This window comes from Sceloporus occidentalis, unplaced genomic scaffold, assembly GCF_023333645.1.
Source record: "Sceloporus occidentalis isolate IW3139 unplaced genomic scaffold, rSceOcc1.0.p SCAF_1, whole genome shotgun sequence".
NCBI classification, from domain to species: Eukaryota; Metazoa; Chordata; class Lepidosauria; order Squamata; family Phrynosomatidae; genus Sceloporus; species Sceloporus occidentalis.
Window position 1 is genome coordinate 232,688,294 of NW_028316981.1, and position 26,700 is coordinate 232,714,993.

Here is a 26,700-nt window from a genome sequence, read left to right on the forward strand (position 1 = left end):
TCTATTATTATTATTATTATTATTATTATTATTATTATATTGCTTGCTATCCCGCTCTTTTCCCAGAACTGGGACTTGAGAGGGGCTTCCCAATTGAAAACCCATCCGAAGCGGTGTGAAACCGGATTGGTCCCGCAGTGTGGAGCTGGGGCTGGAGCAGGTGGCCAGGCGAGGCGGGGCCATCGGGGTCCCTCCTCCCCTCCCTCCCTGCCTGCCTCCCTGGGACTTGGGCTATAATAGCAAGAGAGCCGGAGGGAAGAGGGGAGTTGGGTGCCTTCCTTCCTTCGCTCGCCATGCAGTGCTGGGGGAGACTGGTGCTGCTGCTTAGCCAGGGAGCCCCCAGAGCAGCCGCCTTGGGATTAGGAAGGGCCAGGAGGAGCCCCAGGGGATGGGAGGCAGCAGCATCGGGGCAGCCCAGGAGAAGGAGCACCACCACCACCACCAGCAGCAGCAGCCCCTCCGCCCCCTCGCCTCCCCTCGCAGCAGGCAGCCCAGGGGCAGCCTCCTCGGCCACCTCCAGGCTCATCGAGGCTCTCCTTCCCAGGCATGATGACTTCTCCGAGAGGCACATTGGCCCCGGGGACAAGGAGAAGGCAGAGATGCTCCAGACCCTGGGGCTCCAGGTGAGCACGCCCCCAACACCTCCATCCCTCCCCCCTCCCTTCCTTCCTCCATCTCTCCTCCTCCTTCCTCTTCCTCTTCCTCCTCCTCCCTCTTCCTCTTTCTTCCTTCCTCCCTCCCTCTCTCCTCCTCTTCCTCCTCCTCCCTCTTCCTCTTTCTTTCTTTCTTTTTTTCTTTCTTCCTCCCTCTCTCCTCCTCTTCTTCCTCCTCCTTCCTCTTTCTCCTCCTCCCTCTTCCTTCCTCCTCCTCCTCCCTCTTCCTTCCTCTTCCTCCTCCTCCTCCTTCCTTTTCCTTCCTCCTCTTCCTTCCTCTTCTTCCTCCTCCTCCTTCCTTTTCCTTCCTCCTCCCTCTTCCTCTTTCTTTCTTTCTTTCTTTCTTTCTTTCTTCCTTCCTCTCTCCTCCTCTTCCTCCTCCTCCCTCTTCCTCTTTCTTTCTTTCTTTCTTTCTTTCTTTCTTTCTTCCTTCCTCCCTCCCTCCCTCTCTCCTCCTCTTCTTCCTCCTCCTTCCTCTTCTTCCTCCTCCCTCCCTCTTCCTTCCTCCTCCCTCTTCCTTCCCTCCTCCTCCTCCTTCCTGTTCCTTCCTCCTCTTCCTTCCTCTTCCTCCTCCTCCTCCCTCTTCTTCCTCCTCCACCTCCTTCCTCTTCCTCCTTCCTCACTGGTCCCCAAACTGTGCCCTTTCAGAGATTTTGGACTTCAGCTCCCAGAATCCCAGACTATTGGTCCACATGGCAGAGGATTCTGGGAGCTGAAGTCCAAAATCTCTGAAAGGGCACAGTTTGGGGACCACTGCTGAACCCTTGATATTATAACAGTGGTCCCCAAACTGTGTCTTTTAAGAGATATTTAGACTTCAACTCCCAAACTATTTGGCCAATGTGGCTGAGGCTTCTGGGAACTGAAGTCCAAAGTCTCTCTTGAAGGGCACCGTTTGGGGACCACTGCTGAACCCCATACAGTGATTTTGGACTTCAGTTCCCAGAATCCCAGACTATTGGCCAATATGGCCATGGCTTCTGTCCAAAGACACAGGCTATTGGCCAATGTGGCTGAGGCTTCTGGGAGCTGAAGTCCAAAATCTCTCTTAAAGGGCACAGTTTGGGGACCACTGCTCTTTAGTACTGTCCTCTTTTGTCTTCTATAGGCTGCTTGCATTTTGCTTCTGCACAGTGCAGAAATATAACCTGGTTGGACACTCTTTTAACCGCCGTGGCTTGATGCTTTGGGATTCTGGGAAGATGATTAAGAATGGGGAGAGTGGCTATGAAAGAACTAGAAAATATCCTAAAATGCAAAGATATACAACTGAGCACAAAAGTTAGGCTCTTACAAGCCATTGTATTCCCTATTACTGTATATGGATGTGAGAGCTGGACAGGTAAGAAAGAAGATAAGAAGGAAATCCATTCATTTGAGATGTGATGCTAGAGAAGAGAGCTGAGGATCCCAAAGACAGCCAGAAGGACAAACAAATGGGTCCTAGAGCAGATCAAGCCAGAGTTTTCCCTGGAAGCCAAGATGACCAAACTGAGGCTGTTGTACTTTGGACACATCATGAGAAGGAAGGACTCATTGGAAAAGACAATAATGCTGGGAAAGGAGGAAAAGAGGAAGGCCACATGCCAGATGGATGGACTCTATTAAGGAGGTCACGGGTATTAAAGGGTTGCAGTACTTAAGCAGGGCAGTGGAGGACAGGGGTCTTGGAGATGTTTCATCTGTAGGGTCAAGATCGACTTGAGGGCAGTTAACAACAAACAACAAAGTTTGGTGGGACACCAGAGCGAAGCAAACCAGGTTATTTCTGCAGTGTGGATGTGGCCTCTTTGTTTCTTCTCCAGCCCTCCCTCCATCACTTGCCCTCCAGAGCCCCCCTCAGACTCAGTGCCTTTCCCAGCCCTGCCATTTGGCTTCATCCCTGAGGGAAGAGCGTTTTCCTCCCCCCCTTTTTAATAAGTGTTTAGATATATTTTATCACAGCAATACAAAAAAATAATAATTTGTACATAAATAACAAATAGCCCTGGAGGACTGTATGTACACTTGCATGATAGCTATCTTTTGTGGGGTAATAATAGCAGTAACAAAGTCCTAAAGACATCACTCAGATTCGCTATTTGATGAAGTTGGGATCAAAGTATCTTTTGAAAGAGTAGCTTGGTGAGAAGGAAGTCTGAGAGGGGAAGAGCGCTTTCTGGAAAGAGGAGACCAGGGAGAAGGAGGAGAAGCAGAAGAAGGACTCCTCAACTGAGTTTCAGTTTTGTATTGAGTCCACACTGGAGAAAATACTCTGCTTCGACACTGCTTTAATGTCCATGGCTCAAAGCTGTGGTATCCTAGGAGGTGTAGTTGGCTATCCAGTTTGACACTCCCTCTAGCTGCCATGGCTCAAGAAGGCTGTGATATCCTGAGAACTGTAGTTTCGGGAGGTATTTAGCCTTCTCCGTTGGAGGGCTGTCAGGTGCCACAGCAAACTACAGGCCCTAGGATTCCATAGCTATGAGCCATGGCAGTTAAAATGGTGTCAAACCAGATGACAAACTACAGTTCCCAGGATGCCATAGCCTTGAGCCTTGGCAGTTAAAAGAGTGTCAAACTGGATGACAAACTACAACTCCCAGGATTCCATAACCTTGAACCACGGCAATTAAAGGGGTGTCAAACTGGATAAGAAACTACAGTTTCCAGAATTCCATAGCCTTGAGCCATAGCCGTTAAAGCGATGACAAACCGGAATATTAAAGCTCTGGTGCCACAACAAACTGCAGAACTCCATAGCTTTGATCTATGGTGATTAAAGTGGTATCACACCGGTTTATTTCTGCAGTGTGGACACAGCAAAGTTAGTTCCCTCAGGAGTTTTTCTCTTCTTTCTCTCTCTCTCTCCCCCCCCCCCCCAATATTTTTCCTTTTGGCCCCTTTTGTCTCAATTTGGCAGCTTAGAAAGTGTTGGACTTGAAACCTGCCCCTGATTCATGTGGCCCATTGCTCTTATTCCTTGTACTTTTAGAGTATTGAGGAGTTGATCGATAAAACCATTCCTGCCGACATCCGCTTGCAACGGCCTCTGAAGATGGATGACCATATCTGTAAGTGTCCCTTTCCCCTCAGATACCATTCAAAGCCTTTGATGTGACCATTCCTCTTCCAACCTTTATCATCATCAACATCATTATTATTATTTCATTTTTATGCCACCTTTCTCCCAGAAAAGGACCCAAGGCGGCTCACAAACCTTTAAATGCTTGTAGAGAGAAGCGTAAGTATTGTCTCCTCTGTGGTACAGTTAGCAGGTAGAAATTGGCAAAAGCACTAACTTCAGGAGCCAAGGTTCGGAGTTATAACCTTCCATTTAAACTACACTGTGGAGTTTGCATAAATAGTTTTCAAACTGATCCCGATGCTCATTTGTTTGAATCATCTCTACATTCAACATCCCATGAATAAGTCTCCCATTGTGCATGGTATTGTTTCAGGAACCCATGTTAGCCAATTTAGAATATTCAATTTGGAAAGGAGAAATAGGTAGAAATCTTAACATAAGAACTTTTACAACTGTGTTAAAGGACCTGCCATAATGTTTTGAGTGAAAACTAATACATAAGTGCTGTGATACGTGTAAAAGTTTCAGTCCAAAATACTGTATATCTGAAAAACTATCACAAAGCTTATTGCATTCTTTTCCAATCCAGATGTTAGCCTTTTTGTGACGTTACGAGGGACTTGTCTATCTTTATGTATTAATACATTGTTACAGGAATGGCTCATGCTTAAAGTGTGTCAGAACGTGCATAAGATATTAGTTGACAAAGCAACTGATTGTAGAGATCAATGTCTAATATCTTCGTTTAAAATATTTGCTCAGCAATATTAATTTGCACTGTCACTATAACATTATCTGCTGTAATATTCTATTGTGTAACTGTTAATGCCCAGAGGCACAGTATAATTAGAAGAAATGTTTCCGCTGGCTTCCTTTTTTCCCCCCAAACTGCTCCTGTTTCCGTAAAATTTCAGGAGTCAAAACCTTTTCCTGGTTGATTTTAAGAGGTGCATTTAAAAACAAAAGGTTGGAAGTTTTTTAAATAACAAATTAATTAATAAATTATTGATTGTTAGCCAATAAAAGATTCATATTCATAGGAATGCTTAATTATTGGGGCGGGGGCAGTACAGCTTCAGGACTAACCTTTTAATTTGCTTTTCATCTCTTCTTGGATAAAGACTTCCCTAATGCGAGAATGCTATCTAAACAAAAGACCCATTTCTGGAAAATATGGTAATGAAAAGCATTTAGCATAGTTCAACAGTTGCAGTAATATAATCTTGCACTCTCTGGACTCTCTGAAGACTATTTTTCTAGCCCCAACCCCCCCCCCCCCCCAAATTTGTGCTAACCCTTCAGGGCAAAGCACACAAATGATTTTGAGCCGCCTTGTTTTGCTTTTGATGTTGCTCATCAGCAAATTGCAATTTGAATATAACCTTTAGGCTCTGCAGCCTCCGTAAGGTTTCTGTCCAGTTCAATCTGGTTAGTTTGTGATGACATCAGAGAACAGAGGCAGCAGCTGGGATGAAAAAGCCATGGGAAGGATAGCATGAAAAGGGAAAAATTTGAGGCAGAGATAATAGAACGTGACGGAAAGTTTGTTTCTTTTCATCTGTTATATATATGCCATTGTAATGCTTTCTCTCCTTCGCTTTTGAGAGGAATATAATTTTAAAAGTATAACCTATAAGCGAGAGTGAGTTCTTAACAGAAAAAGTGTTTATAGCTTGTAATTTGCCTGAATAAATCAACTATAATGGTTAATATCAGGGAGTATGGCTATATAGAAAGGGAAATTTAAATACAGTTACACAATTAAATTTATCTGCATGAATATCTGGAATTTATCCCAGATTACTGGAGATATGAGACACAATTAAATATCCCCCCCCCCCCATGTCACTCAATGCAACATTTGGGTATACCTGATGATGACAACTTAGTAGAAAATAAGGCAATGGACATCAAGAAAGAAATCACATTTTGTTCCTTTAAAACAGACTTGAACAGAAGCCAAATCCTTTCCTAGTTATCTATCCCTTCTGCATGGTCTAAAGGATTTATATGAGATGAGGCATGAATATCTGTGTGAGTATCGGATAGTCACACCCAAAGTACTACTTAGACTGCATCTACGCGGCCAGATTATTGAGGTTTGACACTATTTTAACTGCCATGGCTCAATGCTATGGAATTCTGGAATTTGTAGTTTTGTGAGATATTTAGCCTTCTCTATCAGAGAGCTTTGGTGCCGCAAGAAATGACAAATCCCAGGATCCCATATGATGGAGTCATGACAGTTAAAGACAGCAGCCTTAGGTCCAAAACACACTGCAGAAATAATCCAGTTTGAGACCGCTTGAACTGCCCTGGCTCAATGCTAGGGAATTCTGGGAACTGTAGTTTGGCGAGACATTGAGCCTTCCCTGTCAGAGAGCTCTTGTGACTCAACAAACTATAGTTCCCAGGATTCCCTAACACTGAGCCAGGACAGTTAAAGCGGTCTCAAACTGGATTATTTCTGCAGTGTGTTTTGGACCATAATTGTTTAAGAGAATACAGATGCCCTATGACAGAAACAGCTGCTCTATGGAAACGGGGAATTTTTGCAAGGCTCAAAATAGACTAGAATTGAGGCAATGCAGTCTTCCATCTACCCACAAATGATCCTTCCATTAACTAGCTACTGCTCTGTTACCAGTTCCAGAAGAGGTGCTTAGGTATCTGTTGAATTACTTTTGTGTACAATTCTTGTGACATTAGCAATAATTGAACAAAATCCTGATACGCTTTTAAACAAATTTTAAGATACTTCATTCACTACTTTTGAAATGTTATGTTATAACAGCAAAACACAGGTGCCTTCACCTATTCATTTCTTAAAATCTCTTCTCTTTTCCCTCACCTCCTGCAGCACTTCTTTGGTTATTATTTTCAGTGTATTCCATATACACCTTCCCTCTCCAGAGCTGAACTGCACAGTCTGAAGGGAGAGTGTTTTGGAAACATGAATTCCATCTCTCCACTCCACAACAAAGTCCTCATCTTCTTACACCTTGTAGCAGGACTCTCTTCCCAGCTTATTATTCATAGGTTTATATATTTCAAGATCTTTCTATGAAGTCAACCAAATGGGGCTGACTGAGCTGCATTTTCGCCATTGCAGAAGGACTGTAAGAACATTTTTTTGCCAAAAGGTTACGACTTAAATTAGTAATATAGTAGCATGCTTACCATGGTAAAGTCTCTTTTGTATGGTAAAGCATGAACCTAATGTTGAGATTTTTTTTGGAGCATTATCCATTTTTTTGTTTGTGTGCTTCCTTTCTGACTCTTAAAACCTGAACTCTATGTTACCAGTATTCTGTAACATTCTGTAACAGCCATCTACTCAATGACTACATGATAAGAACGTTTCGTAGCATTTCTATTCATGGGTACATTGAGGTTTTTTCTGGTAAATTAGTGTTATTGTTTGGTAAAGTAGTGTTAATATTTAGTAAACCAGTTCTACTAGTTAGGAAACTAGTTTTATTAGGTTTTCTATGTTCAGGTCACTGAAGAGTGTTACAGAACATTGCACACCTCCAGAAAAACAACTCCTGTTCATGGCAGCTGGCTACCTCCAGTCTTACACTTGTAAACTGGAATTTTCCAAATCCAGAGGGAGATGTGTTGACAATAAGACAAATTCTGAAGTCCTTGTTTTGGTAAAACCTTTGTTAGGCCAACTAAAAAGGCACAAAATTTTCCAGTGTTCCAAGATTATGAAATCTGGTACGTTCTATTCTAATTTGGTCTCCTTAGCATATGATTACTGTTGGTGCATTGACCAGGTCAACATGTTTGTCTATCTGCAAGTCCATCTACTGGATCTTGTTACTGAACATTTTGTACTTAATAGGCACTACTGATTATGAAAGGAAACAATAACATGGAGTGACTGAGGAGGACAAGTATATATTCTAACCATTCTTAGATAAGCCCTGATACATAAATTACACTGAATGTGCAAAGGGTTGCTCATTCTCTGAAATGTCTGTGCTGATGTCTGGTGTTCATTTGGATCATTTTGTGGTATGGAAGAAGGTAATGGGAACACGTGCTCATGTTGAAGCCTACTTTGTCATCAGCCAGGACTGTGTGTGCTGGCCCTTTAAATTTCATAGGAAACTTGAACTGCACCGATTAGCTATATGGCAAGGAAGAGGAAATCCAGCCACTAACCTCCCACCCTGGACAGATTGGCAATATTCCAGCATTTTTGGATGGCCACATGTGGACAACCACACCTATTTGATCAGGATTCAAAAAATTATACATGAAGCCGCCCCCCCCCCCCATAAAAAAATCTAGATTGTTTCATCCAATTAGGTATGTGTTTGGAAACTTTTTTAAGCACATGTATGTGCACAAGATGGATTGACATGCCTATATGCACAACAGAGTTGGATCCAAATGAATGTATTTTTAAGAACATTTTTTTTCATCTCATTGATTTTCCACAGCTTGCATTATGTGTTTTAGATACATACAAATGTAGATAGATCTAGGGAGCAATTCACAACTCATGTGGTTAAATTATCCTACAAAGTGGTATATGAACTGTCTTCAACATTTTGTGTTCCAGTTTTGTATCTTACTGCTTTTTGTTTCCTTTTAAGCTAACTTTAGGCTTATTTATATGCTAAATTTGTGAGGTGTGAAAAGTGAATTTTGTTGCTCTGTGTCTGAAACACTACACATGCTCTGTGCAGAAATGGGCACTCTTCCAGGGAAAAGTAGCACCTTGTTTCTGAAGATCTGCGCATATTAATATTGAACTGTATGTGCAGTGTTTCTTTAAACTCTTTTGCCTTTCGCAGGTTTCAAGATAACGGTTCCAAAAGATCAATGAACTCTTTTCTTAGTACATTAAGATCATTGCCTCTGATGATGTTATGCAATACCCTCAGCTAGCAGAAATAAACAAGGTCAGCAGGAGGCATTTATTCAGCAAAAAGAATTGCCAGCTAAAGTTCCTAAAGGATTACTCAACTATTTCAATGTAGTAGGTTTGGTGTAGTGCAGTTCATCCTATTGGCTGCCCTAGAAAACTGGAAACAGTAGGCTGAGTAGATGGCTGGTTTCCAAGTGTTTCTTAATGAGTGTTTACTGTCCTCTCCTATTTCCAGCTTCCCCTTTATTGAGCACATCGGTTGGTAGCTTTTTTATTGCACAGCGAGAAGGAGAGACTTGCCAATTAACCAAGTTGATGATTTATCAAAGGCTAGTGTCTGTCCTGTAATATGAAGAAAAATGCAGCATACAAAAATGGTTGACGTGTTTCTGTACTTTGTTTTAGATTCTTCCAGGATAAAAAATTATCCTGGAAAATAGCAAATTAATAAACATCTGATGTTACAGTGCCTGATTTAGACAATAATCTGAAACTGGAACTATCTGGCTTTGCTGTATGAGTGTTTTGTTGCCATATTTCAAACTTTTGATGGGTCATTTCCTTCTGGAAATGAGGAGTCAAAAGGAAGATATTAAAAACATTGTTAAGAAAGGCAGAAGTAACTTATCTGTAACATTAATTTGATTATAAGGTGCTCTTATGCTAAGAATTAGGCATACTAAAAGACATGTTACAACCAGTACCACAAATGTGACTCAATTGATACAGAATGATCCACAAGACTCCCATACATACATTTGAGTCAAATACTTAGAATCATATGCCCCCAGAGGCCAAGTTTACAAAATAACATTCCAGGCTATATTAACAAGAGATCTCCCAAAAGAAAATCATAGTTTGCTATTTGTGTCCACTCTTTATAGCTGAACAGTAGCTGCTTAAATCTGATTTAATATACAGTGCGCCCGTGCCATACATGGGCACACTATACATGACTTTCAGCTTACGCTGAAACCGCGCAGCAAAAAAATCAGTGGTGCACGTGCCCATGGCGTGCACGCTCTGCTGCGCCGTGAGCACGAGCCCCATTATATTCAAGCGGGGGTACGGAATGGATCCCCTACTTAAGGTAAAAGGCTCACTGTACCTAGAATCATAGAGCGGGAAGAGACCAAAAAAACCATTCAGTCCAACCCCCTCCCATGCAGAAATACACAATGAAAGCAGCCCCAACAGATGGCCATCCAGCCTGTTTTAAAACTCCAAAGAAGGAGACTCCACCGCTCTCTAAGGCAGCATGTACCACTGTTGAACAGCTCATAACATCAGGAAGTTCTTCCTAATGTTGAGATGGAATCTCTTTTCCTATAGCTTGAATCCATTGTTCCATGCCCTAGTCTCCAGAGCAGCAGAAAATAAGCTTGCTCCAGCCTCAATATGACATCCCTTCAGATATTTAAACATGGCTTTATATCATGTCACTCCTTAGTCTTCCTTAGGATGAAAACACACCCAGCTCCCTAAGCCACTCATCCCAGAGCATGATTTTCATATCTGTATATGCTTGCAGAAGTTTTTCTGTGGTTGAAAGCTTAACCGTAAATATTCTGTCTTAGTTTACAGATTTTGAAAGAGGTGTGCAGTTACAGGTGGCAGTGACCCTGAATATATAAGGGATTTCACTATGCAGCTACATAATTTTGTTCTGCCCTTACTGTTATCAGAATGGTAGCTGATCAAGTGCTTGATTAACTAAAAGAAGGGTCTAAATTCAGTGTTAATCCTACATTGAAATAAATGCGGCTTGTGGGCCATAACTTAAGTGTCATTAATTTCAGTAGGTCTGACTGATTGTAAATCTAACAATAGATTTAGCCTAAAGTTTAAAAGAACATTGACAAACACCTGAACGATTTTGCGGTTTTCTGCTGTTGTGGGGCTATTTTTCACTTGTGAGAAGCAAGTCTCCTTAGGAAGGATCCGTCTATATTCCCCACAAATCAATGAGACTGTTCAAATGAACACCACCAAAGATTCATTGCTGCTGTTATGTAATTTTTGCTTTGTAACTTAGCAGATTTTATGCATGGACCTCAGAAAGAACCAAAGTTGTCTTAACAGGTATTCAGCCCAGGACTAGTTAAACTCCTTAGGACATCACAGGTGACCATATCAGTGTAGCCAAGCAAGTAACAACCAGAAAATGTGACGCCTATAGTAGTTGATTCATATACAAAAGTTTGTGTGTGTGAGGTTACAATGTATGGCTTGGCAGGTCTTGTTATATGTCTCGTGTGAAATAATAAAATAATTGTGACAAAGCTAAATTTACCTGAATTCTGCAGATTTATTTTCTCAAAAATATTCAGGCAAGCAGACAGTTAGAATGAATCAGAATGTAAGATGGACAGGAAATTGATAAAGTGTATGGTGTCAGCAGGCCCTCAGTTATTACTGTGATGTTTGCACGTGAGGCAAGAGACTCATGTATTTAACCTTGTTAGACATTTTGTAAGAGTTCTTTTATAACTTTCTTTTTATTAGGTGAGAATGAAATTCTTGAAACTTTGCACAATATTGCCAGCAAGAACAAGATCTGGAGATCCTATATTGGCATGGGATATTACAATTGTTCAGCTCCTCCAGCTATTGTGAGGAATCTGCTGGAGAATGCAGGATGGTAAGGTACCACATTTGTGTGTGTGTGTGTGTGTGTGTGTGTGTGTGAGAGAGAGAGAGAGAGAGAGAGAGTGTGTGTGTTAATTGTTGGAATTTGTAAAAACACCCACACCAAAAACATGCTGTGTTTCAGAGATCAAAATGTCAGTAACAAAGGAACTTATAATATCTGTAGTAATCAAAAATCACATTTTAGCAATAGAACGAACGTATTTTCTTCTAGTACATATGTGGCTGTAAGAACCACATCACTCCCTTCATTTGTGAGAACTAGTTACTTCTCTAGGTGACGAAATGTATACCAAAATAACACTTGATTAGTTTAGATTCTTTAACCAAAAAAATCTATCTATATATATTGTCATCCATAGATTTTCAGTGAGAATAAGCTTAGGATCAAAAGTTGTTTTTAAGACAGCACTCTTTTCCCCCCAAATACATTTAATATTTTTGAAATCATTCCACATTTAAAAGTACTGCTATTAATATGGTCAGTCTGCATTGCCAATAGCACAGACAATTTAACGTGGAAGATGAGAAATTGTGAAGATATCTCTAGTAAATAGAAATGGAAATAAATAGTACAATAGGCCACAAGGTAAGACAACCTGATCTCATCTCTTGTCGCTGTTATGGTCTCCATGTGATGAAAGCCCTTACAGCTAACAAAGTAAGGGGAAACATCTTCCCTTGTAAAGTTTGCTTGTTTTCTTCCATGTGATGGGGCCATGAGGTTAAATGCTATTATGATTCTCTCTGTATATCTAAAGGTGGGTTTCCTTCTTTTTTTAAAGATGTTGACTGATTCATATATATGGAAAACTTTCCCATAATGAGGGATAAGGATATACTGCTTGCCATAACTAAGAGGCTAAGCAGACCGGTACGTAACGCTGGCCTCAGGGCAGAGTGGGGGCATGGCATCCACACAGCGCATGGCCCAACGCCACCCCCACGCCAGCATCACACCATCCACCCAATCACATGGCGGACAGCTTCATGGTGCTCCTTTGGCACAGCATTCAGATGACACATGCCAAAAGGAGCGCCAGACAGTGCCACCGTGGGGCAAAAGCGCCTTTTTGCCAACTCTAAAAGAAGCATCATTTTGACATTTCTTTTAGAGCCAGCAAAGCGTTGGGTCGGAGCTGCAGCATATGGTTGCCACGGCCCCAATCCAGCTCTGAAAGGTGCGGTGGGATGCCACTCTATCGGGATGGTCTGTTTTGCCCTTAAATCAGCCGTTCATATTCCACTTATTGAAAGTCAATTTGAATGATCTGAGAAAGGAAACTGAATTACTCTTCCATTTTTAAATCAACAAGTCCTCCTGAATATGAGTTCTACATTTCATGCTGCATAACCTGACTTATAAAACATTGGTATTACAACTAAACTGTTTTTAAAATATGGTTTATTTAATTTAAAAATATGGTATACTGGGCATGAACGAGCTTAGAGTGAATATTGGAGAACAGTGCAATTCTGTGGATCCACTGTTTCTTTTCTTTAATTTTTAGAGACAGAAAATTGACCACATTTGGTAGTACCACAGTGGGAGATGGTCTGATGAACAACTTGTTTTCTAAATGTGACTAGAAATTACTTTTATGATACCTTCCAGATATTTACAGCTACATTGTTCCTCCTCTGCCATTTATCTTTTTAAAAATCTGTGCAAAGACCAACATGGGTAAAATCCAAAATTACTTGGCTCACTAACCTACAGTCAGCTGTTAGCAGGGTGACACTGTGGGACTATGTTAGGCTGCACACATTTTTTGCCTATGCTTCCTGACTGTCTTCATGCTCTCTGTCTACTATGGTGTTGCCTTAGAAACCAAACTAATTAATTCAAGTGACGTGGGGTGAACACAAATGAGTAGGCAGAGAATACAAAGAATGCTTGGCTTCTTGTATGAGTTGACAATAAGTCTAGACTTAACCCTAAAAGCCACTTTGTCCAAGAAATGGTTGCCTGTATCATTTTGATTTTCACGGCATTAGTCTGAGATGTTTCTCAATACGAAATCTGTGCAGCTTCATTTATTTTAGATATATTTCTGCAGTGCATTATATAATGCTAGACTCACATTATTTTAAATTTGAGTCATTAATAAAAGCCAACTCTTGTGAAAGTCTATAAATAATCTTAAGTTTGAAAATGATATATTCAGTAGTACTAATTCAACCATCACAGTGCTAATGTCAGGGTGAGGTGGAAGGAAATACAGTATGTGCATAGTAAGTCATGTGCAGGAATGTTGCTAATATGGGTAAGCCAGGAGGTCTGGGGGTCAATTTCCCCTTTCTCTCTCCCAGGCTCATCATGGTCCATCCTTTTTGTAAACTAGATACTTTATGTGAACGGTTATTTTCTTTCAGATCTAGGAAAGTGTAAGCATAGCTTGAGTAAACTAATTAATGGTTGTGATGTTGGACTGGAACATTTGCCAGTAAGTTATCAAATATTCTCTTTATTGTGAATAAAAATTATTCTGTTGTCTTCGTAAGGCATTCAAGGATAGGGGGGAAATGCCAGAAGAGGAAGAATCAAGACAGCTAGAACTTTTTAGTTCTTTTGTATAGGTCTTTATCTTGCTAGCTCAAAGTTTTTGTCTAAAAACACATGATGATAGTGTACTGATTCACAAGCCAATACACAAGCCAATACTATCTAAAACAACAGCAGCAAAAAGGAAAAGACCTGCTAGGACTCGACTCAGAGTTCATTAAACATGACAATACATGACAGTAAGCATTATGGCAGCTAGAAGACTGTATTCTTCCAAGTTCTTGGATGGATGAAAAAAAAACCCACATTAGATTAAATTGAAAATTAAAATTGAAAAAATTGATTTCTAGATAGCAGTGTGAATTCCCCTGCTTTACAAAGTCAAGAAAAGGCTAGAAGAATTATTGAAATGGAGGTCACTGAATCACTTGATGAGCACACAGAGTGGTAAACTAAATGGCAATGTAAATGCTATATGTTGATTTTACCCAGTTGAATAAAAAGCTTTTAAAAATCTGTGTTCTATGCTACTCATGGACCAAGTATTTGAGCAGTTAGGAAAAACCAAATATTTAGCCCAGCTATATCCTAACAGTGGATTTGGGCAGAATACTCCATGAAGCTAACTACATTTGTCACTATTTTGGACATTCCTGTTTTAAAAAGCAACTCTTTGGGAACCACCTGAGTTCCTGAGGATCTCCAAAATAAGATGAAGAAGAAGATGACCCATTTGCTTTAGGATACTAAGGATATTGTGTTACATATTACTGTATATACTGATCATAGAATCACAAAGAGACCACAAGGGCCATCCAGTCCAACCCCCTGCCATGCAGGAACTCTCAATCAAAGCATTCCCGACAGATGGCCATCCAGCCTTTGCTTAAAGACCTCCAAAGAAGGAGACTCCACTACACTCCGAGGGAGTGTGTTCCACTGTCGAACAGCCCTTACTGTCAGGAAGTTCCTCCTAATGTTGAGGTGGAATCTCTTTTCCTGCAGCTTGCATCCATTGTTCCAGGTCCTAGTCTCTGGAGCAGCAGAAAACAAGCTTGCTCCCTCCTCAATATGACATCCCTTCAATTGTTTAAACAGGGCTATCATATCACCTCTTACCCTTCTCTTCTCCAGGCTAAACAGCCCCAGCTCCCTAAGTCGTTCCTCATAGGGCATGGTTTCCAGACCCTTCACCATTTTGGTCGTCCTCCTCTGAACACACTCGTTTCTCAACGTCCTTTTTGAATTGTGTTGCCCAGAACTGGACACGGTATTCCAGGTGAGGCCTGACCAAAGCAGAATATAGTCTCACTATTACTTCTCTTGATCTAGACCCTATACTTCTATTGATGTATAAGCCCACAAATCAACTGTGAAAGTGCTGCACTTTCTAGGAATCGTACCTCTCCAGGGATATTTTCTGCCTTATTTTTCTGCCTTATTTTTCATCTTACAAGCACATTGAAGGAACTATTTAAATCGAACGAGTTTATATGAGACCTGAGATTTGAACTAAACTTCCAGGAGATCAAAACAATTCAGAAAATGCTCTAGTCACATTTGAATTGATGAGCTCATTATTTCAGAGGATGCTTTAACCAATAGACTAGGGCCGGTCCTGCAACAAAGGCAGGATGATGACCAACTTCATTAAATTGCTTTTGCTTCAAGGATAAGTTCAGAGATAGAAAAGTGTTGTATAGTAATAAAAAAGGATGCTCTGACAGTTCTATGGGCATGTAAATGATCCCACACCTTTTAACCGGACTATAGTTCATGAGTGAAAGAGGCTACAAACTATTGGCCACTAATTTCACTACCAAATGTACACCTGCATTTAAATGGTTCCAAATATGGATGATGTAATATCTACCTACCTGGGAAAGACCTAAGAATTGCAGATGCTCTTTCTGTGTAGTCTTTGGCAGAATGTATGAAGAGTCCTAGAACAGAAGCTTATGACCCATATTCAGTCCACTGTAACTACTGTATATACTCATGTATAAGCCTAGAAATTTTACTCAAAAAATTAACCCAAAAAACCCAAGTTGACTTATCCATGAGTCAGTATAAATACTGTACTTTAACTCTTATTTTAAAAGGAATTATCCCCTGGAACCATCCCCTGGTGAAAGGGAAGAGCGTAATCTGTCCTGGAAGACCTGATATCTCTTTGTTCTGTCATCTGTCCAGCCTTTAGTGTAAGCAAGTTCTCATTGGCGGCTGGTAAAAAAAAGACGCATTGAAATCCTCGTTTCCATAAGAACCGGGTTAAGGGGGATTTGCGTGCCGCCCCCTGAATTTGGGTCCGGAAAAGTTGGCGCAAGTGTGAATGACCCTCTTTTAATCTGGTTTGCAACCCAGTTTATAACGTAGTGTGAACAACCCCATAGTTGAATATATATGGTAGCTTTCTGTACTGGATACTAAATCGCATGAAGTTTGGGTGCACTAACAAGGGAATCCATTGCTATGTAAGCTTGCAAATTACAAAGTACAGAAGACTGGCGAGAGAAATACAGAATGCATCAGGAGTGCCCAGAGTTTTGCCTTATGAAACCTGTTCAAGATGGTTTATTGATAAGAAGAACCCACCTAATAATTCCAGTCAAAATGCAACAGGAATCTCAGTCAGTACAAGGAAATCAGTAGGATTACAATCAAAAGAAGAAGAAATTGTAAAAAGACGTCTGGTGTGTATTCCAGAAGCTACTGCCCATTTTAAACCAGTACTGCCACCAGAATTCCTTGAGCAACTACAGGCAAAGGTGGCACCAGACCGGTTTTATTTTCAAGGGATCTGGTATCTCGTGATCACAGATTATTGTTTCCCCAAACAGTGATTCTGCATTGCAAATCCATATTTACCTGTCTTGCTGTCCCTCAGCTGGTTCAGAGTGACAATAGACCTAAGTTTCTATCAGTGAGGATATCAGAACTCTAGAGCTGGTTTCCAGGGTCCTAGTCAAATGCTGAAACCATTACACCATGCTGGCTCTCACTATGAGCAGTTAATAAATATTTATTTTGACAGCCCCCTGGCTGCATCTGCCCTGCAGAAATAATCCAGTCTGACACTACTTTAACATCCATAGCTCCATACTATGGTATCCTGGGATTTGTAGTTGTTGTGGCACTAGAGCTCTCTGACAGAGGAGGCTAAATATCTCACAAAACTACAGTTCCCAGAATTCCATAGCACTGAGCTATGGCAGTTAAAGTGGTGTCAAACTGGTTTATTTCTGCTGTGTAGATGCAGGCCCAAAGTTCTTAATGGCAGATGCTGAAAAATTTGGGATAACAAAGCATGATAATTTCCCTCTTGTACTTGGGCTACTTGCTTCGAAAGTGCATCCTTTCACCTTCTAACTGCCCTGGCTACAGAGAAAGACAAAAAGGACCCAGGGTCACCTCCCTCATACTGGGATTTCTTACAGATGAATTTTCCCCTACCCAGCCCTTCCCCCTTCTTTCAGTTGTAGGCCTGAGAGCAGGGATGTGAAATAATCTCTGGGAGCTTTTGAACTAAAAAGGGGGTGGGGGTGGTATAAAGGTTTCAAATAAATAAGCTTAATGATTTGGCATCAAATTTACAGTGCCATGAAGTGGATGTGATATTTTATCCTTTGGCAACTGTATGTGTCCCTGTTCTTGCAAGACTTAAAACAAAGCCCTTAACAATGAGGTGTTATTGAGCAGAAAATCTCAAATAGGCCAAATTATTTAATATGAGCTTCTTTATTAGGAACAGAAATAGCTGTTAGTAAAAAAAAAGCTGTTGAACAGTTGGGATAATCAGGAACAAAGAGTCACAGTTGCAGGGCATGTTTACATTGGCCAAATAAAACTAGTTTTCACAGTGAACTGTCTAAATGATGTAGGGAGTGATTGGTGCTGAATTTGGGGCTTTTCATCACCTTGGGGCTTTAATCTGGAGGGGAAAAGTAGGGATATATTGTGGTTTTAAGCAGAAAATCTAGATATTTGTGTGTGTGTGGACTGTGCTCCTTAGCAACATCAGTATAAGGGAGTGGAGAGTAATTCAGAAATATGTATATCTGCATCCATGATGGGGGAACCAGAGAGGTCATGAGCATTTGTCATGCATACTGCAATTTATCAGATTGGGGTGTGTTTGAAAGGGAGAACAGTTCTCTCAAATTCAGCTTCATGTGTGTAGACAAACCCATAGCTGCTGTAGATTGAGGTAACCCAATGGCAAATTAGATTTTCCTGTCCTCTTCACCCTTAGAGTGAAGCTCCATTCTATACAGTCTTACATTGCCTTTTCTTTTTAAAATGTAGATTTTGGTTAAATGGAAATAATCTTAAAATATGTATTATCTCAGAGAGTTGTAATTGTGACATTCAGAAGCACTTTTTTGTTGTTGGTGGTGGTGTGTGTGTGTGCTGCATTATTCGAAGATTATTTTTTAAAAGGGGTTGATGTCAGATGTTTGTTCTCTTTAATAGGGTTACACAGTATACACCCTACCAGCCAGAAGTATCACAAGGCAGGCTGGAGAGTTTGTTGAATTACCAAACTATGGTGTGTGACATTACAGGAATGGATGTGTCCAATGCTTCTTTACTGGATGAAGGGACTGCTGCAGCAGAAGCTATGCAGTTGTGCCACAGGTAAGAAATGAAAAAATAATGCTTATTTTATCATTAATAAAGTGCCTCCGTACCTTGGTGTCAGAGAGTAATTTTTATTTTAAACTGAATGAATAATGCTGGTATGTCTGCAGTGTAAAAGACACGACCAAGGAGTAGGGGAAAGGGACACAAAGGGAGAAAATGCATATTGAATTTGGCTAAATCATACAGAGGCCTAGTACATACCTTCCTGGATGTCTGGAGTGGCGGCGGTGTTTTTTCCTCTGCAGGGTAGTGCAGCCGCCAAACCATGAGTCTTCCCTGTTTAGGAAAAAGAACTCGTAAAAAGCGGGTTCTTTTAAAGCCACAGGGAAGCGTAACAAGTGCGCCACTGACACACTGGTTATGTAAGCGCCACACGGCAACATGCGGACACTGTGCAGCGCTTACATAACAATTGCAGTGTTCATGTATACAGGGTGCCACCATTGTTATGGCACCACACCGTACTAGGGTTAGGGATCATGCGGTTGCTGTGCAGTCCCTTAACCCTAGCACGGCACCAGCACAGTGCATTAGCGCCGTCTATACCACACCTAAGCTAACATAAATATGCTTTCCTTGTTCAGGCCAAGGGGCCATATACTCCAGTATCCTTTTTGTGCCGTTGCCACCAAGATAGTTCTGGAAAGACCACCGACAGCAAACAAGGCTGTGGGCAATTCTTTTCCCTCTTTTTGCATCCAGCAACAAAACATAGGAAGGCATTCCATAAAAAATGGAAATTCTTTTGTTACTAGTCAATAGCCATTGGTATACCAAGCCAGATAACAATGTGCATAGTGTAAGCCATCAAAACTTATTGGCTTTAAATTAAAACTGCACATAGCATAGCAGAAATAACTATGTTGTATGTATGTGTTTTTTTCTCTTTCCAACAGGCATAATAAGAGGAGGAAGTTTTATGTAGACATCAGATGCCATCCTCAGACGATAGCAGTGGTCCAGACAAGAGCAAAGTAATGTTTGTTTCAGATTTCTTCTAAAAGCAATACAGTACAGGCAAAAATTCAAAGTACCATTCTTGGGGGACAATCTTATTGTTGTTAAGGGATAGTAAATCAGATCTTTAGTTTTCTATCAGATATTCGTATTTCATTTTTTTTTTCTTTTTTTAAAACATCATCTTTTCAACCAGAAAATAGATGGTTTAATTAGAACAGGTAACTTTTCCTTTCCAGTTACACTGGCATCAAAATTGAGTTGAAGTTACCTTATGAGATGGACTTCAGTGGTAAAGATGTCAGTGGAGTGCTGTTTCAGTACCCAGATACTGAGGGAAAAGTGGAAGACTTCACTGGACTGGTTGATCAAGCTCATCAGAATGGGGTAAAACAAGCCACTATCACTATCCCATTACATTTTATATGCATTTGAATGTTTAATTTATTATTTATAGTTGTAGAAAACAATTATCACAGTCCAGGAGATTCCTGACATAGGGGTATTTATGTGCACATACACAATTAACCCTTGCCCCATTTCTTTTCAATGGAGATAGCAGATTAGTGGGTATGTTCTTCTCTATGAGCTAAGGTACTATCTCTGTTCAGATAAGCTATTGTAGAATGATCTAGAGATATGATTCAGTATAAAGCAGTTTCCTAATGCTCCATGGATTAATTGGTTTTGCCAGAGCTTGGAAAGTTGCTTTTTTTAAAGTGTTTTGTTCCTGTTGCTCATTGTAGTGTTTTAAAAGTTCCTGTTGCTCATTATAGTGTTCTTTAAAAGTTGCTTATCGCACCACTTGTGCTGTTCATTGTTTTTCATTTTGGAGGGCAACCGTATAGGATTTATGAGATGTCATCAAAATAACATCAAAAGGTGACTAAGGCCCGGTCTGCACAGGACAGAATACTCTGGTGTCTGCCCTCAAAGTATTTTGGCCTCAGAGTTGCCCCAGCATCGCCGTATGACCTGATGCCCTCCTTTGTAACACTGGGAGCTGTTCACATGTGAGCCCTACTGTGGTGCCTGCTATGGCTGCTGCTGCAGCAAGTCACTCATACTGTGGTCAGAATGTGGTACTTAGTGTCAATCACAAGGCTGGATACCTTATAATGACCCTTTGCCAGCAGGGACAGGCAGCACAATGGGAGCATTTTAAACAGCCATCCAATGTTGCAAAGGAGGGCTCTAGATCTTCAGGGAAGATCAGGAGCAAATAGTGAGTTTTTAAAATTCATTATGGTATACTCCAGATTTGGAGCTGCATCATCTGGATTCCTCAGAGAGAGGACAATGAGAGGACGTTTTATTTGGCCCATGCAGTCAGGGCCTAGTAAAAGTTACTCATTATATATATATAAAAAAAGGAGCTTTGTTCCTGCTGTCTTTATGACTTTCTCATTGGCCAGAGGGGGAAAAAGGCAAGTCACTACAGATAGGTCAAAAAATTTTAATACACATATTGTGATATAGTATTATATTCTCTAGTGTACATGTACCATTGGGAAAAAAGTAATTTTATTTGCCCCTACATTCAACGGACCCAAAATTAAGGCACTTGTGTTTCTTATTGTTATTGGTGACCTTTTGTTTGAGAATTACCAGTGTCACACATGTAAAACCTCAGGTAACTGTAGTTCATATTATTGTTTATAGCACATCTGTATATGCTGTTATTTGTAAAAGATACAAGCAGTTGAATTTCTTCTTTCAGACTCTTGTCTGCTGTGCCACTGACCTGTTAGCCTTGTGCATCTTGAGACCTCCAGGAGAATTTGGTGTAGATGTTGCTCTGGGTAGCTCCCAGAGGTTTGGGGTACCTCTTTGTTATGGAGGACCACATGCAGCCTTTTTTGCTGTCAAGGAGAGTCTGGTGCGAATGATGCCTGGAAGAATGGTGGGAGTTACAAGGTAAGACAATTTTCAGCTGAAATCCTGAAACCCACTACTTCCCAATGCACTTATGCCAAAGGCATTCTTGGTAAATTTTGCACATATCCATCCTTCCAAAGTAGTTCTTTGTCTGGATAAGGTGGTTTGAAGTTACAATGTCAACAATTAAAAATCTCTGCTGCAGTTTAATCATGTTTTGTTTATATATGCACTAATTGATCGTTTTTAGTTTTTTTTTCTTTCTAAGTATATATCTTTAAATTTTGCTGCAGATATACTCACATGAAATCTTGTCTGCTGTATTTGGATTTTACAACCAGACAGCTCTTGTCTTGACAGGAAACAAGACAGTGAAATAACCACTTGTAGATTGGTTATGAGTAAAATAGGCCACACCTGATTAAAGCTTATATTCATTTGGTGTGGAGTACGGCAGGGATTCAATGTCAGACAGTCCACCTCTTGGCTGTTTACTAGTCACCCCAGCCTGAATGCTGGGGGAGACTGGGGCTAATACCTGGTTACTTGGTTAATAGAAATGTGTATCAGTCACGTGGTCTCATTTGTGAAGGGAGTGCATTGGCCTCTGATCAAGGCCACCAGGTCCGATTAGTCCAGCATTCTGATTTCCCAATGGGATCTCTATCCCTTATGTGGGAGCAGATCCCATACCATCTTCTCTCTTGAGTAGACCCACTGAAGCATCTGCAGGGCTCTAATTTGGGGATTATGTTTGTAGCAAAGAGTTAGATAAATTTCTCTTTCTTCTTCTAATGAACCAAAAAATCAAGAGATATATCATTTACCAATAGTTCAAGTGTAGGCAGTATCAGGAAGGTTTACTCTTGACTACTCTGCTGCATGCTTACCCGACAGACTGTATGGGGTCTGCCTTTATATTTTACTTCACAGGACTGTACTTTGTGCTGTTAGAGTTTGGAAGTGAACTAGTGCATCCCCATATTCTGTTTCATTTCAAATAATACTGAAAAGAGTCTACCTTAACAAACAAATCTGTTCAGGAATTGCTTAGAATTGTTTGAGCCAGTTTTAATTTTGCTAAGCTTCTCAGCCTCACTTTTTCTTTTTAACACAAATGAGTGCTAGAAAGGCAAGTGCTTAATTTGACTAATGAGAGAGCCATATTTTCTTGCATGGTTCAAGGGATGCTAATGGAAAAGAAGTATATCGACTTGCATTACAAACCAGAGAACAGCATATCCGAAGGGATAAAGCTACAAGCAATATCTGCACTGCTCAGGTGAGCAATGATTGGGGAAATGATTCTGAAATAGTGGTGAATTTTACCTCCACTGTGAAATCGAAGGATTTCATGGCTGGCATCCATAGTTTTTTGTGGGGTTTTCAGGCTATGTGGCCATGTTCTAGCAGAGTTTATTCCTGATGTTTCACCAGCATGTGAAACATCAGGAATAAACTCTGTGAGAACATGGCCACATAGCCCAAAAAACCCACAAAAATTTTACATGCACTGTTTGTGACTTAAACAACTGGCTCCAGTGGGCTATGAGTCTTATTTAGCTGTGTTTTTATAAAAGAATATGTTGTACAGGTAGAGCTTCATAAGAAAATCCACTTTATTTTGTTACTTGAATTCAAAACATGTTATCTATACCACATTCAGGGTGGACAGCACTGATACAGAGTCAAAACCTTGTTTCTTTGTCAATGTTGGGAGATAAACCGTTGCATCCTTTGCTGGCCATGTGATTTGTATGGGATTTGTAGTTTGGTGTAGTATTCAGCCTGGTCTGTCAGAGAGCTCTCGTATCTCACCAAATTACAGATCCCAGGATTCTGTAGGATAAAGTCATGGCAGTTAAATTGGTGTCAAACTGCTTTAATATATACCCCTAGAAAAATGGTTAGGTCTCATTCTCTGGATGTCTCCAAAAAGAGGCCAGATTGCTACCTATTGAGGATACTCTAGCTCAGGGGTTCCCAACCTGGGGTGCTTGCATCCTCCCCGGGGGGAGAAGAGATGAAATTTCAGGAGGTGCGGCAAAGAGTAGCTTATGTCCTTGAGTTCACTTTTTTTCTGAATAAATAAGAATTGAATTTATCAGTTTAGATTTGCACTTTATGCACTCAAATTAAAAGCTTTTTTTTTAGTTCAGTTTGTTTACCCCGCAGTATTGCATGTGGTTTAATTTTAGAAATTAAACTTCTTCATCTTCAGATGGGATATTACTTTTGCAATGGGTGCTAACACTAATCAAACATTTCCTTGCACTGTGGGGTATAGAAAAGGAACCACTGCTCTAGCTGGAGAGCTTGCACTGAGCAAGGTGTTGGAACTCTTGGCTCGTGGGGCCCCTTCCAACTCTATGATTCCATAGTTAAGTACTATAAATGCTTAGTGTGAATAGGCCTTGGTAGTGGACTTCTGTCACATGCTGGCTATAGCCACTTTATACTGGGGGCAGGGGCGGGGATGGGGATTGGGCCACTACATACAGCCGGTCCTCCTTATCCATGGATTCAAGAATCCATGGCTTGAAAATATTCAAAAAAAGTATAAATTCCGAATAGCAAAGCTTGATCTTGCCATTTTATATAAGGAAAACCGTTTTACTATGCCATTGTATTTAATGGGAGTCGAGTATCCACAGATTTTGTTATCCATGGCAGGTCCTGGAAACAAACTCTAGTGGATAACAAGAGCCTACTGTACTTATCTGTAGGTTCTAGGCATACCTGGTGTAGTTGTGATGGAGCAAAGGAGGTACCTAATGACTATTGCTCTAAAACTGATTTCAACAATTACTGAAAGTGTAAAACCAGCATTCCTCTGACAGTGGACACTGGAGCTCCATGCCTTGCTTTTTTATGCATGGTTGGCAGAAGTTATATTATGCCCCCATTAAGTAACTGTTTGAATGTGGAGATATAAAATATTTGGATATTTCTTTCTGTGATGTGGTCTTATGAATCAGGAGTTCTGCATGATTATTTGAGTATTGTGAAATATCAGGAATGTGATTGTGCCCCATAGCCAAGTAAACTAAAGTCTGACTTTTCCAGCTATATATACTTATATCAACAAGCTAGCAAACAGATTTATTTACTTCCTCCCAACTTTGTGCCTTTTAGGCCCTTCTGGCTAATATGGCTGCAATGTTTGGAGTCTATCATGGTGCTAATGGATTAAAACACATTGCGAGGAGGGTGCATAATGCCACTCTAATCTTAGCTGAAGGTGAGTGAATATTTAATGGCTGCATGAAGGTAATTCTTCAGAAGTTTGAATTCGCTCTACAAAAGCTCAAATCTACATTTAAAGTATGGTAGGGAATTGTTCATCAGAAGAACCCCAACTGCTCTGAGAGAATGTTTTAAAAATTGCAACAGTGAAATTTTGTCAGTAACAGTTTATAAGACAGGTCTGGGCATGGGTTTTCTTTCCCCTGTGACCAACTCTTTTCCTCATGATCAGCTTTGACCAACTCTGAAAATATTTATGTAAATCTATTGTAATGCCAGTAGTATTGCTAATGAAATAGTACAACCAAAAGACATATAAGCATACAACATGCAGAACTTTATGGAAGTGTGAGCAGCCAGTCGAACAAAAAAATCACTTATGCCAGTGGCAGCGAGCCTATGACACGAGTGCCAGAGATGGCACTCAGTGCCCTTTCTGTGGGCACACAGAGTTTGTTACTAGAAAGCCAGAGGGATATGGCACTTTGTGATAAATAGTGGGTTTTTGGTTGCTGTTTGGGCACTCAGTCTCTAAAACATTTGCCATCACTGACTTATACCTTCCAGGACTGAAGAGAGCTGGCCATAAACTCCAGCATGACCTATTTTTTGATACTTTGAAAATCCAGTGTGGATGTGGCATCCAAGAAGTCTTGCACAGGGCAGCTCAGAGACAGATAAACCTGCGGATTTACAGTGATGGTGCAGTAAGTGGTTGTTAAATTATCCTGGGTTGGTTAAATTAACCTGTTCTTTTGTCCATTCTTCTAGAGCATGGAAAGTTGCTTTTAAAAAGCAAAGTATTTTGTAACGCGATAGGGTGGGGGGCAGAGGCAAAGGTAACTTGTTAACGTTGCAGTCTAATTTCATTACTATTTCATTGTTTTTATAGCTTCTAAAAGAACTATTACCATTACTAAGAAGATTGCCAGAATGTTCCTATATCAGTTTAGTTAACAGTTTCTTTCACATATTTTCTAATATCTCTGGAATTCCTTCTGAGACATCTGTAAAGAGGTTTTCAAGAAAGGTCACCCTCTTATCCAGCAGTGCTGCTCAAGTGCAGCTTCCTTGTTTGAATCTCTCTACCATTAATGAGGTCTTCCTTTTTTTTACTGTCTTGTACCTGAGCATTACCATCTTTCTTAGTGAGTCATATTTTCTCATGATACGCCCAAAGTACGAGAGTCTCAGTTCAGTCATCTTAACTTCTAGGGAAAGTTGAGGTTTGATTTGCTCTAGGATCCCTTTATCTGTCTTTTTGGCAGACTATGGTATCCACAAAAGTCTCCTCACTTGGTCATAGGAGAATGTTTCTTATGTGGTATCAGTATGCACACAATAATGCTGGAATCTGTTTATACATAATCCCTAGATAAAATTTTCAGAATTGTGAGAAAAAGGAGTGACGTATACTTTTCTGTCTCTCATCCCTTTGATGCTGTTTTTCATCCTCAAACTTCACATTCATTACAGCAGAAAGCTAAAAGTATATTTAAAGACTGCAAATATCTAAGCATACTTAGTGGGAACATATTAAGATTACTTAGCACAATCATATAAGGATCCCTTATAATGTGGTTTGGGAGAGTAAATTGAAATAGGGACAAATGTGGCATAGTGGTTAAATGCCTGTACTGAAGCCACTCACTCACAAACGATAAGGATGCGAGTTCAATACCAATGAAAGGGCTGGAGCTCAGATCAGATTTGCATCCTTTCGAGGTCGCTAAAATGAGTACCCAGACTGTTGGGGGCAATTAGTTTACACTTTGTAAACCACTTAGGGGGTGCTAATTGCACTGAAAAGCAGTATAGAAATGTACTTGCTATTGCTGTTGCTATATAAAGCACAGTTCTTAATAGGGCCAAGAGAACTGCATACAATTAACTTGTGGATTAGAAAATGCAAAAGAAGAAAAATGAAACAATTTTTCAACATGAAATATACACTGTAAAGGGTGTTTGAATTATAATTTCTCTCTTCAAACTATCAATAGCTTGGAGTATCTCTTGATGAAACTGTAACGGAAAAAGACCTGGATGACCTATTATGGATCTTTGGCTGTGAATCTTCAGCTGTAAGTTGATCACAAATCAGCATAAACACATGTCTGTCCATCTCAGCGTCTGTTAGATGACATCTAGCATAATCTAAGATACCTCTGTAGAATATGCTTGAGCAGTTAAACAAAGAATGAGGGTGCATCTACAC

General features: G+C 40.5%; 1 protein-coding gene across 2 annotated transcripts in view; it reads left to right on the forward strand.

Moving 5' to 3' along the window:
• Window positions 1–279: 279 nt before the first annotated feature.
• GLDC (glycine decarboxylase) overlaps window positions 280–26,700 on the forward strand; it is a 45,092-nt gene continuing 18,671 nt past the window's right edge. Inside the window, exons 1-11 of one of the 2 annotated variants that reach the window (XM_089489892.1) lie at window positions 280–623; window positions 3,628–3,706; window positions 11,111–11,246; window positions 18,234–18,398; window positions 19,301–19,378; window positions 19,601–19,748; window positions 21,082–21,278; window positions 22,425–22,521; window positions 24,375–24,480; window positions 25,053–25,192; window positions 26,486–26,566. In XM_089489892.1, coding sequence (XP_089346018.1) covers window positions 294–623; window positions 3,628–3,706; window positions 11,111–11,246; window positions 18,234–18,398; window positions 19,301–19,378; window positions 19,601–19,748; window positions 21,082–21,278; window positions 22,425–22,521; window positions 24,375–24,480; window positions 25,053–25,192; window positions 26,486–26,566 — 1,557 coding nt within the window. In that variant the 5' untranslated portion in view covers window positions 280–293. Of the gene's footprint in view, window positions 624–3,627; window positions 3,707–11,110; window positions 11,247–14,894; window positions 15,040–18,233; window positions 18,399–19,300; window positions 19,379–19,600; window positions 19,749–21,081; window positions 21,279–22,424; window positions 22,522–24,374; window positions 24,481–25,052; window positions 25,193–26,485; window positions 26,567–26,700 lie in introns of those variants that run through there. The other variant, XM_089489901.1, reaches the window with a different exon arrangement.